The 14,306-nt window shown below is 40.7% G+C and overlaps 1 protein-coding gene across 2 annotated transcripts in view; it reads right to left on the bottom strand.

Moving 5' to 3' along the window:
• Positions 1–14,306, bottom strand: part of MBD2 (methyl-CpG binding domain protein 2) — an 83,019-nt gene that overhangs the window by 35,159 nt on the left and 33,554 nt on the right. For both annotated transcript variants that reach the window (XM_060761270.2, XM_060761269.2), the window contains exons 2-3: positions 1,957–2,116; positions 673–810 (exon numbers count right to left, since the gene is read on the bottom strand). In XM_060761270.2, coding sequence (XP_060617253.1) covers positions 673–810; positions 1,957–2,116 — 298 coding nt within the window. The remainder of the gene's footprint in view (positions 1–672; positions 811–1,956; positions 2,117–14,306) is intronic.

The following is a 14,306-nucleotide window of genomic DNA, read 5'->3' as shown; positions in this document are numbered from 1 at the left end:
ACAAATTTCCCTCCTAATACATAAATCAAAGGTTGCAATAATAGAGTACAGTGGTTAAAACAGAGAGAAGGAAAACCTGGCACACTGGGATGTAATGTTCTTGCCTATGGCACAAATTTCTTTTGCTGTTCTCTAGAATTAATAACTGGAGACAAGTGACTATTTAAAGCACTGGCTCTCTGGGGGACTCAACTCTGGTTTGCAACCTAGGAAACAGTGGCATTATTCTCGGTAGACACAAAAGAAGCCATGCTTGGCAGGAAAACAGCTAAATACAACCAGATTTGTTTTGGATCCACCCCATGCCCTTTGCACTGCCAGCATTTTCAATGTATAATGTTGAGAATACATTTCAGAAAGTGAAAATTGATTTGTGATTAAACTGTTTTAATATCCCATCCATTATCCAAAGGTGTCAGGAAAGTGTATCATAAAACCAATCTAACAGTTAAAATATATGAATAATTAACATAATTTTAAAAGGATAGTGAATCAATATTAAATTAAAATGTTTTAAAAGGCATTCTAACCTAAGGAGCCATTCACAACACAGAGTTGTAGCATTGTATATACCCCACTTTAACTGTCATGAGATCATCAAACGGAATGACAGGGTTTTCTTGTTTTTTTAGAATATATCCTTTAAGAAGACGCCACCGTCACCTGAGTTACCTGTCTGGGCTGTTCTATCACCCGCTGTGGATCAGACTTCACTTTGTTATTCGGATGGTTGGTAACTTTGGTCACAGGCTGTTTAAAAATAGACGCTGTTTGTCGTATTGGCAGTGTTGTATTTAGATCTGGTTTTCCCTATTCGGAGAAAATGAAAGCAATTGTTTATTTTACGGTAAAACAGTTTAACAGATCAGCCTAAGAAGGTGTTACAGGGATGATAATTAGACAACCATTTTTTTTCCATTTTTTTATCCTGAAAACTAAACAAACAACTGACACAATACACAAAAGGGGGGTTATAGACGAGTTTACACAAGAACTCACAGTCTCCTTGCAAGTTTCGGAGATAGCTTCAAAAAGTTAATATCTACCTTGATGTCCAGGAAGCCAGTTTTTTTAACATTCAAGATTTATGGGATTTTTTTGTCTTTTATAATGCAAAAATGTTCCAACAGAGTGATGCGGTAGCTAAAAAAAGTCAGTGTGATTCTAGGCTCCATCAATAGTTAACATCGGCACTCCACTTAAGCATTCTTAAGTATTGGAATCTCAGGATATTTATTCCCTTCATGACTTGCTAACATTTGAGTAGGTGTTTTTCCAGCCTTAAACTGAAAGCCAAGTTCACACTGATACACATATACATCCTAGTATATTAGGCTTTTTAAATTATATCTTATATGCTATAGGTTGCATTAGGGGAGCATTTTTGAAGCCCTACATGGTTTGGGTCCAGGTTATCTACAGGATCACATTTTCTTGCACAATCCGCCCTTTAGGACACTTCAATCAGCTATCAAAATTTAAAACACAGGCCCACCCAGTCAATTTTCAATCTTAAGTTTTTATTTACATTCTACTGCAACTTTATGTTACATTTGTATATTTGTTTAGTGATTTTTTATATTGGTTTGTTTCTATCTATGTTTTTATTGTATGTATTTTATGTTCAGGGGTTTTGACTTTGTTGTACCCCACCTTGAGCCATCAGGAGAGGTGAATAATAAATAAAATGTGTCATCATCATAATCTAAATTGTAGAGTTAATACAGTTTGACACCACTTTAATTGCCATGGCTCAATGTTAAGAAATAATTGGAGTTACAGTTTTCCAAAGTCTTGAGCCTTATTTAGCAAAGAATGCTGATGCATTACCAAACTACAACTCCCAGGAAATTCTGTAACCTACAAGTATATTCCCAGGCATCAAGAGGTGGCAACGAACACATCTGACCTGTAATATGGGAAACATACATCAGTAAAGTGGATCTCTGAACAAACCTTATTTTGATTTAGTGAATCATTCCTCAATCTCTGTTTGTTCTTCTGTAGTTTACTTGGCATCATCTTCCCTGTCCTGAAGTCAAAACTGCTGAGATCAACAGTATTCCCCAAATATCTTGCCAATTGGGGCTTGCTTCGGAACTTCTTTCCAGTTGGACTATAGATTTAATGAAAAAGAAAAAGAACAAAAAGAAAAATCATTAATACTTCTTCATACACAGGGAAATGAGCCCTTTTCAGATCGGACAAAAATACAGATTGAGAGTTCCTTATCCAAAATGCTTGGGACCAGAAATGTTTTGTATTTCAGATACAAATGTTGAAATGACATTTTTAAATATTGTATACTCCTTGGCTCAGTCATAAATCAAAACTGTGACTGTAGTAAAAGACTAGCATTCAGGACAGCATTTGGTATCATTAAATACCAAAGTCAAAATCAAATGTATGTCTTGTAGGTATTAAAGTGAAACTGAACAACGAAAATATGGTGCTGGAGGAAAGTTCCAGTGATACCATACACTGCTAAAAAGAAATGAGCAAACCAAGCCTGAACCCCTGCAAGAAGTCCAAAATTACTAAACTGGAATTATCAGGCTCCGATCACAACTTGAAATGACATGACTCACTGGGAAAAACAATGATGCTCAATAAAATGAAAGACTACTGTAAAGACTGATAGTTTCAATAAACTGAACCCATGGTCCAGAGTTTGTAAGACCTGAACAGGGCTGACAGTGACAGGAAATCGTAGAGATCTCTTATTCATAGGGCTGCCATATGTGAATGCCAATTTCATGGCACACAGTTGTCAAAGTATACTTTAAGGTCAGTAAAGCATTACAAATGGGGCAAATAAGTAGTCCTACATAAGTACCACCTATTTTCTTTGGTTTTATTTGTAGACTTCACATCTGTGTTTCTGTGTTCTTTCCAGAAGTTTCAAAGCAAATCAAAAATGTGCCTTAATCTAGAAAAAAGTGACGTAATCTCAAGAATTACATATACATTGTATACATGGCCTACTATGCATCCAAATGCCATCGATGTCACCTTCATGCATGCTCGGACACACCATTCTTCGTTTCAACCCTTCTCATTTACTGCACACATTTGATGATGGGCAACTGAAGATGTGAGAAATGCTTGGAAAAATTACTTTTAGACTGTTCCCAGAAGACTCTACCCAAAATGTCCCAAGGGCTATGCTGAAAGGAGATTTGTAGCATGAGCCCTGGAACTGATGTCATGGAGTAATGCTGCCTTTGACTTGGTGTGAGGAGGCTTGAAGGGTATGGACAAGTTAGAACATGTCCAGAGAAAGGTGATCAAAATAATCAAAGATTTGGAATCCAAGCCCAATGAGGAACAGCTTAGGGATCCGATAAGTTTAGCTTTGAGAAAAGAAGGCCGAGAGGAGATATCATAGCCATGTTTAGATATCTGAAAAGATGTCACATTGAGGAGGGAGAAAGCTTGTATTCTGTTGCTTTAAAAAATAAGACACGGAGCAATGCTTTCAAATGAAATGAAGGAGATTCCACCAAAACTTTAGGAAGAACCTCCTGACAGGAGGAGCTGTTTGTCAGTGGAATATGTTGCTTGGGTGTAGTCTCCTTCCCTGGGAGGTTTTAAGCAGAGACTGGTTGGCCATCTGTTGGGGGCTCTTTGATAGTCTATTCCTGCATGGCAGAAAGTAGTTGGATTACTTTTTCACACATGCTGTGTTTGGACAAAAATAAGCACAGAGATGTGAACTAGTTTGTATTGTCGAAGGTTTTCATGGCTGGAATCACTGGGTTGTTGTGGGTTTTTTTGGGCTATATGGCCATGTTCTAGAGGCATTTCTCCTGATGGCTATATGGCCATGTTCTAGAGGCATTTCTCCTGATGTCAGGAGAAATGCCTCTAGAACATGGCCATATAGCCCGAAAAAACCTACAACAACCCAGTGAACTAGTTTTCCCCTTTACTGATCCCCCAGCCCAACCCAATCCAAGCATATTACAAATATTCAAAAGGGTTTCATTTTAAATAAACAATTGAGGAGTTTGGTTTCAGAAGTGACCACCCAGAGACTAAAGGTGGTAGTTTATTCTCTCTGCAAGCCAGCTCTGAAACTTTGGCAAAGCTGCATTCCCTCACACCGGATGAGGGGGTGTCGTGGCTTTGCAACGTGGTACGAGTCCTAGGCTAAGACAAGAGTCAGAGTGAAAGTAGCCACGTCTTAAAATAGAAATTTTGAATTGAAACCGCTTGCAAGTTCCTGGCATGCCTATTTGAATACCCCCAAACCCTTTTCCCCAGTTAGTTGCTCTGACTAATCCATGACAGTTTCAGAGGACTCTCTTATTTTAGCCTAGAAACAAGGACCCAATAACCCACATTCAATATATATTCACATCAAATCAAAAACTTTATTACGGCCATAGACCAGCATAGTTCAACATATACAAGAGCTTAAATTCCCCAAGTACGATTATGGTCCATTTCCTCTTTGACTGGCAGGAGTCCATGCCATGGCAGCTATTTCCATTGAGATCCACAGAAATTGGAGGGGGGCACAGGACAAAGCAGCACATTACTTCCTAATCCCTAATAGTTATAGCATGCTGCTGCAGTTTGCTTGCTTTCGTGCTCAGTGTGATAGTGTTTTACATCTCACAATTTCTAGAAGTACACACCGGCCAGCATTAAAAGACTGCTATTTTCACAAAACACACACACACACACACAAACCCCTAGCTATGTAGTGGGCCCTTGGTATGTGCTGCAGTTTGGTTCCAGGACCCCCTGTGGATACCAACATCCATCCCACTATATACAGTTGGACACTAAAAATTGTGTCCTTTAGATGAAATGGACAGAAATCATGGCTTGCTTTTGGAATTTTATTTTGATCCTTTGAAGACAGAAAGCTAAGAAGAGTCCAAGGAAAATGAAATCCAAAATCCATTTAAGGCAATAGATTGACCAAGCAGCTCAGAGGTCCCTTTAGAAAGCATTACTTTTACTAGATGTCTTCATTAAGGAAGAGGATGAAGAGATGAAGCTTGTGGAACTGCAAAGGGAAGCTAGTCGATGCAAGAATAATTAAATCTGCAAAAGTCAAAAATATAATACAGGATAAGAGAGTTTTGCATCTCCTTCCGCCCCTTATTTAAATCACAATGCTCCTATGCACCTATTGTATTTTCCGACAAAAATCCCAGCACACTAGGAAACACAGTAACACTGGCCTATATTATTGCAAGACTATCATACAGCACTTCTCAACAAAAGTGGGCTACATTGCTGACATAAGATAAAGCCTCTAAGCCACAGCTTCTTTGGTACAGGTATTATGGACGGTATTATGAGTTTTATCTGCATGAATTAGCAGGCACTTTTAAATAATTTATTTATACGCAAAGATTACAAGATACAGTGTTAAATTAAACTTGAGCTAGAAATATTCAGAATGCCTGTCTTTGCTTCACGTGTCCAATCAGGACTCTATTAGGATTCCTAATACAACTGCTTCTTACCTGGGGAGAAAAAATACAAAGAATAATTTTTAAAACAAATTGGGTCCCCATACTTTTTGTTATTACAATATAAGGAAAAGCCCATATCTCTTATAAATGGTTGGTTTTACCTCCAGTTTCCTAATAAAACTGAATTGCTGTGTTGCAAAATGATGCATGCCAAAAAAGTGTGTCACAAACATGAAATTGCTGGAAAGCTCTGACTTAGGCTGAAACACTGAGAGGAGGCCAATTGTTTAAAAAAATGTGAATGAACAGAAGTTGCATACCAGTATTTTGCTTTACATCTTGTCTTTTGCATGGGGTGTAGAGCTTTGCCTTTTTAATAGAAACCTAAGAAAAAGTGGATTACGGTTCATTCTCTCTCTATCCTGCCCTCTAATATTTAAGACTACTACACTGTAAAGCGACATGCATGCCACTCTTTAATATTTTGGGCTGAGATACAGTCATTAGTTTAGAGGCACCTCATGAGTTTCATACTATAAGTAGGCTTGTGCAATCCAGGTAAACTTTATCCCGTGTCCTGCCTTTTTGTGGGGGCACTGATCCATTTTTGGGAGCCTCCTGAAATCAGGAGGGCAGATATATGTTTTCACCCTGGGGTGACGAAAGATCCGTTTTCTACCAGCCCATTTGTGGGGGGCGGGGGGCGGGGCGGGAGAGAGCTTCCCAGGCTCCCCTTTCCATCATTTTAGGCATTTAAGATGTTTCTACTCTAGAGGAGAGGTGCTCAGATGCTAGCAGGCGCCCACTTTAAGGAGGCTTCTTACCTCTTCCTCTACTCTGGACCTGTATGTCACACAGGTACTCTTTCCAAGGCAAGGAGGCAAATTCTGTTTCTTACTCTAGAGGAAGTGCTTGGCTAAAGACAGGCATGCATGCTTTCTGGAGCTGCACATCACGCATGAACTCTTTCCAAAGTAAGGAGGCTGCTCATGAAAAGCAGTTGAGAAGCTGGGATCACCTCTGGCTTGCTTTCGTGTCAAGCTGATTTTCATACCGGGAGGGGGCCACATATGCACTCTTTCCAAGGCACAGAGGCAAGTTCTGTTTCTTACTCTAGAGGAGGTGCTAGGCTGCAGGCAGGCACACATGCTTTCTGGACTTGCACACCACACATGTACTCTTTCCAAAGCAAGGAGGCAAGTTCTGGTTCTTACTCCAAAGGAGGCTCTCAGCTGCAGGCATGTGTGCACTTTTCTGGGCTGACACACCCCCCACACACACTCTTTCCAAGGCAAGGAGGCTGCTCACGAAAAGCAGGCAAGGAGCTGGGATTGGCTCGTACTTGCTTTCGTGTCAAGCTAATTTTTGTACCAGGAGGGGGCTTCCCGTTACGTGCTCCCAAAGATAACGGAAATAACGAAAGAATGGATGTAATGAAGGAAAAAGGATCCACGCACAACTCTAATACCAAGCATGGTTTTGAAGCCAAGTCTCCCTAGTCCTAGCTCAACACAAATGGAAGAATGAGAATGGAAATAGCCATAGGGTATCATTGGAAGACAACTCCCATTATCCACTGTCATTGGATTACCATGCTGATGAGAACTGGATTCTAACAATGCTTGGAAGGTGACATGTTCTCACCACTATAAAAAGCAGCTCTGAAAATACTCCCAGATTCCTTGGGGATGACCAAGGGTTGCAGCAGGAAGAGGGATCTGATTCATTGGAACTTGATAATACTTCATTCCAAGTTCAGTGGTATGGCAGGTGTGAGCTAGAGGGATATGACCACCAAGTAAAATTTAAAACAGCTGAATGAAATATTAGTAAAAGAAAATGAAAGAAAATGGGGGAACCCCTCTCGTTTTTTAAGAAAGAGGTAATTTTATTTCATTTGCCATGGCATAGCTAATTCTTCAAAAGAAAATTTAGAGAAGATATTTCTTTCAACACAAAATTAAATATGGTTGCTGCATGACCAATAGCCTTCTTTGCTGCTTCCATAATGCATTGCCCCCACACCCATCATGATGAAGTCCTTCCTGTTTCTAAAAGTTTTTCATTGTTAGATCTGTAACAAACTAAGGCTTGTCTGAAACAGGCAGATCTTCACAACTTTGTCCAGCAGGTTCTTCCTACTCTTCTTACAGTTCTTATAGTTTTGCCTTTCTGATTTTCATTTATAATAATAATTAATAATAATAACTTTATTTTAAACCCCGCCACCATCTCTCCAAGGGGACTTGGGGAGGCTTACATGGGGACAAGCCCAAAATCACAGTTAAAAACAACAGCATTAAAAACAATCAAATAAAACACAACACAATCACAACAACAACAATATTACAATGATATAATGGCTAAAAAACCGAATTGGGCTGGGTCTAGGCTCAAGTAGGTAAAGGTAGTCCTCTGACATTAAGTCCAGTCATGTCTGACTCTGGGGTGTGGTGCTCATCTCCATTTCTAAGTCGAAGAGCCGGCGTTGTCCGTAGACACCTCCAAGGTCATGTGGCTGGCATGACTGCATGGAGCGCCATTACCTTCCCGCTGGAGCAGTACCTATTGACCTACTCACATTTGCATGTTTTCGAACTGCTAGGTTGGCAGAAGCTAGGGCTGACAGCGGAAGCTCACGCTGCTCCCCGGAATCGAACCTGCAACCTTTCGATCAACAAGCTCAGCAGCTCAGTGCTTTAACCCACTGCGCCACCGGGGGCTCCTCTAGGCTCAAGTAGTGCAATGAATTCTTAAGTAGAGTTGAGGGGAAGTGCAAAATTCAAGTGTGCCAATATAGAAAGAATACCTTGGCGATAAAGGTATCAAGATCGGTGGGGTGGGCTGAACTAAAGTGAAGGAGCATAGATAGCGTCAAGTCATTCTCTGGTGAACTGCTTAATCAAAGGCACAACTGAACATCCAGATTTTTTAAGTCGTTACGGAAGGTGGACAAAGTGGGTGCTTGTCTGATCTTCTTAGGGAAGGAGTTCCAGAGCCAGAGGGGGTGGCACCACCAAAGGGCCCTCTCCCTCGTCCCTACCAACTGGGCTTCTTAGAATGGAGACTGAAAAATCTCTTTCCTATGAAGAGCCACAGGAAAAAGTTTATTGCGAGCCGTGGTCAAAACACAAACACAGCCCTTACTGGATAACACTGAAAGTTACACAAAATGGTGCCAAGGCCCACACAGCCTTTCACAAGCTTTAAGTAATGGCATCTATTTTCCTTTGTCCTTATTGTATTTTTGACTCCATGGCTGTACTCATTCATATAGGCTGTATCACTATGAGAGTTCTCTTCAGCAGACTTCCCTAACCCAGTTTCTCCAAATAGACTGCATCACCACAATCCCCCAACCAGGACTTAACAATCCAAAACAACTGAAACCAACAAGGTTTGCCAAGGCAGCCCTGCCTCACCCTACATCCATCCCACAAAGCAGTGGGCTACACATCTTGAATAATCTGGTCAATCAGATCTTCCCAAAAAAAGGTTGTGGTTCCATATGATGCAGGATGGCAGTTTGGGGACTTGCTTTGAGGATAGGCCAACTCTAGCCACGTGGCAAGCGACACAGTGAAATCATATCCCAGGATCCCTCTAAATTTCTGATTGGGAAGTAGTCAAGCATCCTCTATCCATGTCTTGCAGTTCTTTATTGCTTTTGCTGTAATAAGACTAACATAGTAACTAATAGTAACTGTCTCTTTCTTTGGAGGTTTATAAACAAACATGAATGGCCATTTGTCAGGAATGATTTGATTGTGTCTTCCTACATAGCAGAATGGGGTTGGACTGGATGGCCATTAGGGTCTCCTCCAATTCTATGACTCCTCCGGATACTGTTATCCTAGCTGATTTTATCTGTTTGGAAAAACATTTATTTATTTTTTTTGTGGGATGGATGGAGGGTGAAGCAGGACTGCCTTGGCAAACCTTGTTGGCTCTGGCCCAACTTACCTGTCCAAACATATCTCCCCTTATGAACTACTGAGGACTTTTAAGATCATCTGTGGAGGCCCTGCTCTCAGTCCCACCTTCGTCACAAGCACATTTGTGGGGACGAGAGACGGGGCCTTCTCAGTGGTGGCCCCTCGGCTATGGAATGCCCTCCCTAGGGAGATCAGATTTGCTCCCTCCCTATTGACGTTTTGGAGGCAAGTTAAAACGTGGCTATTTGAGCAAGCATTTACAAATACAGAGTAGCTAATATAGGAAATCGAATGACCTGACAATGGAATTGGACAATGCTTGAGAATAATGAGACGCTGATGATGTTGCTTTTATTGCTTTTGTGATGTCTTATACTGTTTAATGTTTTTTATCTATTATGTTTTATGTATACTGATTTGTTGGCAACCACCTTGAGTCGCCAACTGGCTGAGAAAGGCGGTATACAAATACAATAAATAAATAAATCTTATATCTCAGGTTTTTTAAATGTTTTATTGTCATCTGCGTCCATGAGGATGGGATTTTCTTTATTTTAAAAGTGTTTGAAAAAATAATACTGTGAGTTTTAAAACTGGGGTATCATGTACCACTTCAAATATTTCTTGAGATGCTCTAAAAGCTCTTTGGGCCTTTCAGGCAAATGAGTTATTTTAGAAATGAGAATCCTGGCACAAAGCAACCACAGAGTATTTTTTTATCTTAACCAACACCTTTGTAGTCTCATATCTTGGGTGGCATTGGGGGCTTTGCCGAGTGTAACTGAAACGGAAAGCAAACAAGCCTATTGAAAGGGAACAGAAAAGAGACCCGGTGCCAAGCTCCACTTCCCGCCCACAGTTCCCCGGCCAGCGCTTGCTTCCCAATGCTGCCTAGGAAAAGCGCAACCCTACACTCCAAAGGAACAGATTTGTTCAGTGGGAAGGAACGGAGCTTGAAAGAGAAACTCTGTCAAGGAGAACAGGGATTTAGAGCTTTGCTTCACTGCTATCCAATCCCATTAGCTACCAGTCAAAACACACACTCCTGGCCATGTAACCCACCCGGATCGTCTTCCAAAGAGCGTGAAAGACACATGCATCATGCTCAACCAGCAACTCCAGTGCTTGTGCACCAATCGTTTTATTAAAAAGTTGCAAAGATTACAATCATTCCATGATTAAGTATTTCATGTCACTTGAAAAAGATGCTTTTTGACATTTTGTTTTTCAACTGTTCTTACCATCCCTAAAAGCAATATACTTTTGTGGCCAGAAACAAAGCAATCCAAGGAAATATATGGGTAGTGATATAGGCTACAAAACAGACCCAAGGGGGCATATGTGGATTGTGTGGTTTTATAGTGATAATACTGTTATATTATGTTTTAATGTACTTACTTTTCATTTTATTTTTAATCTTAATGCATTTTAATGGTATGTTGCTGTTAAGTTACTGAATTATTGCCTATCTCTAAGCCGTCTTGAGTCCCCTCTGGGATAGAGAAAGGCAAGATATAAATATAGTAAGTACATAAATAAATAAATATGCATTTCAGGTGCACATTTTGCCCATCCTAATGTGAACAGTCATCTTAGTCTGAACAAAAAGGGGGAAATATAGTGGACTCTTGGTATGCGCTGGGTTTTGGATCCATGACCCCCATGGGTATCAAGTCCCATTGTATACAATGTCATAGTAAAATGATTTCCCTTATATAAAACGGCAAAAATCAAAGTTTGCTTTGGACTACTGATTTTCAAGCCATGGATGGTTGATTCAGTGGATGAAGAATCCATTGCAACAGTCAACTGTTGTACTGTAAACCCTTTAGGCTTATATGTCCATTGTCAGTTTGTCTTCAATTCAAACTACCATTATCTGCAGTCATGCACTTCTTTTTTTAAAAAAATCAGGTTTCAATGTATTTTATTATATCTTTAATAATGTATATTTTGCTTCTATCTCATTAATAATAATAACAACAGCAACATATTTATATTTCACCCTATCTCCCCAAGGGGACTCAGGGCGGATCACACTACGCATACACGGCAAACAGTCAGTGCTATTTTGGATCAGCAGGATAGAGACAGACAGAACAGAAAGGAGGTATGTTGTGTCAACATCCAGCTTTTTGGCGCCTTGAAGGTTGTGCTCAAATCCAGCCACAGAGGTGTGCTGTCACTCCATCGTCTATGACAGTGTTTCTCAACCTTCCTAATACCGCAACCCCTTAATACAGTTCCTCATGATGTGGTGACCCCCAACCATAACATAATTTGCGTTGCTACTTCATAAATATAATTTTGCTATTATGAATCATCATGTAAATATCTGATATGCAGGATGTGTTTCCATTCACTCAACCAAATTTGGCACAAATACCTGTTACGCCCAAATTTGAATACTGGTGGAGTTGAGGGGAGTTGATTTTGTGATTTGGGAGCTGTAGTTGCTGGGATTTATAGTTCACCTACAAGCAAAGAGCATTCTGAACTCCATCGATAATTAAATTGAACTAAACTTGGCACATAGAACTCCCATGACCAACAGAAAATACTGGAAGGGTCTGGCGGGCACTGACCTTGAATTTGGGAGTTGTAGCTCACCTAGATCCAGAGAGCACTGTGGACTCAAACAATGATGGATCCGGACCAAACATGGCACAAATACTCAGTATGCCCAAATATGAACACTGGTAGAGTTTGGGGAAAATAGGCGTTGACATTTGGGAATTGTAGTTGCTGGGATTTATAGTCCACCTACAATCAAAGAGCATTCTGAACCACCAATGCTAGAATTGGGCCAAATTTCTCACACAGAACCCTCATGACCAAAAGAAGCTAATTTGCTTTCTGATGGTCTTTGGTGACCCTCTGACACCCCCCTCGTGACCCCTACAGGGGTCCCGACCCCCAGGTTGAGAAACACTGGTCTATGACGAAGAGATATCAGGACTTCCTCCTTCCTTTTGGTTGCTGGGCATTTTCTGATATTTTTCTTTATGGTGTCATAAAATACCTCCCCCACATGTTTTAGCAGTATCTAATTTCATCTATTTACAGCTCAAGCTGTTTTTGAAACTGCTTAGGTAAACAGTAAGCTGGACTGATAGTCAGGGGGCTCACGCCGACCTGAGGCTTTGAAGTGGCAATCTTTCAGTTGGTAGATCTTATCATTGCTGGTGATTTACCAGCTGTGCTAAAGCCCAGTCCTAGGATCCAAAGTGGCTTACAACAAGTATTGTCCACTACATTCAGAGCAATGTAGTGGTCTGAACTATCACTTTGGAGATCATGGTTCAAATCTCATTGAAGCCCACCGAGTGACTTAGGACAAGTCACACACTCTCAGCTTCAGAAGAACTTCTTCTTACCAAGAAAACCCCTTGACAGCTTCCTCTTAAGTTGCCGTAAGTCAGAAACATCCTGAAGCCACACAATAATAACAAACAGCTAAAACCTATTTGGTGGGGGGGAAAGATCTGGAATCCCAAACGCTTCTGATCCCAAGCATTTCAACCTGTATAATTTAAAACTGCAGTTTGGGAGAGTGCCTCCTGCCTCTTTATGCATTCTCTGAGTTAAGCAGCACTTTGCATGTAAATACATACATATATATTTTGCAAGATCAGGACTTAGTGCTGACACACTCACATGTAAAAAAAAAAAAGAACCCATCAAAAGCAAGCCCCAAGCTGCCTAGTTTGCATTCCATTAAAAAAAATTGGCAGAAAACTGTCATGATTGCCCAGGGCCTCAAAATGAATCGATTCCTCGTCTTGTTTCCCACATGGAATTCCAATATCAGAGGTTACTTTGACATGATTTAATATACATATTAAGGAGTGTTAAAAGCTAGCTCCCTCGAGCTAGAAATGCTCCTTTTGAATATCATTTTTATTAGGACACACAACAGTCAATTTTCCTGTGGTTTCTCAAGATCGGTGGTGCAATCCTAAATACATGGATTTACACAAACAAACACAGTTACACAAACAAAGGAATCGCTTAGCTGAATAGATCCTATTCCCTAGTAGCTATATTTAGGACCACGACTTTACAGATCACGTCTATGCAAAAGCCATTCATTATCATAGAGTTTATCACTGTGTATGTGCTTACAGTACTACGGCCTAAGGCACAACCCTACACAAAAAGTATGGGCTACTGGTTGCAACGGGACTTACTCCAGGTGAAAACATAGAGGATCGATCCCCCAGTGGCACAATGTAACTCAATGCACGCACATACGCACATACCCTTGTGCCGGCAGGACTGCTGACCGAAAGGTCGGTGGTTCGACTCTGGGGAGTGGGGTGAACTCCCATCTGTCAGCTCCAGCTTCTCATGCGTGGACATGAGAGAAGCCTCCCATAGGATGGTAAAACATCTGGGTGTCTCCTGGGCAACATCCTTGCAGATATCCAATTCTCTGACACCAAAAGCAACTTGCAGTTTCTCAAGTCACGCCAGACACAAAAAAAGCATATAGGAAAGACACTTAACAAAAACACTATAGAAATAATGCAGTTGGAGAGTACTTTAACTTCCATGGTTCAATGCTATGCAATCCTGAGAGTTATAGTTTGTGAGGCACCAGCACCTTTTGGCAGAGAAGACTGAAGACCTGATAAAACTTCAACTCCCATGATTCTATAGCATTGAGCCACAGCAGTTAAAGTGTTGTCAAAAGTGAAAACCCTTGTTGGGTTGCACTAAAGGCTATATTTGTGTGTCTACTTTCCAGTTATATGTCTATGTAAGGCAACCTTATGAACATCATAGGATTTTCTTAAGCAAGAAATACTCAGGGATGGTTTTGTCATTTCCTTCCCTTGATATACAGCCTATGACAACTGGTAGACGGTGGTTTCCTATCCAAACACTAATTAGGACTAACCCTATTTAGCATCCAACAAGATCAGATGGGATC

Source organism: Anolis sagrei, chromosome 2 (genome assembly GCF_037176765.1).
Source record: "Anolis sagrei isolate rAnoSag1 chromosome 2, rAnoSag1.mat, whole genome shotgun sequence".
NCBI classification, from domain to species: Eukaryota; Metazoa; Chordata; class Lepidosauria; order Squamata; family Dactyloidae; genus Anolis; species Anolis sagrei.
The sequence above is the reverse complement of the archived record's forward strand: the minus strand, read 5'-3'. Positions and strand labels throughout refer to the sequence as shown.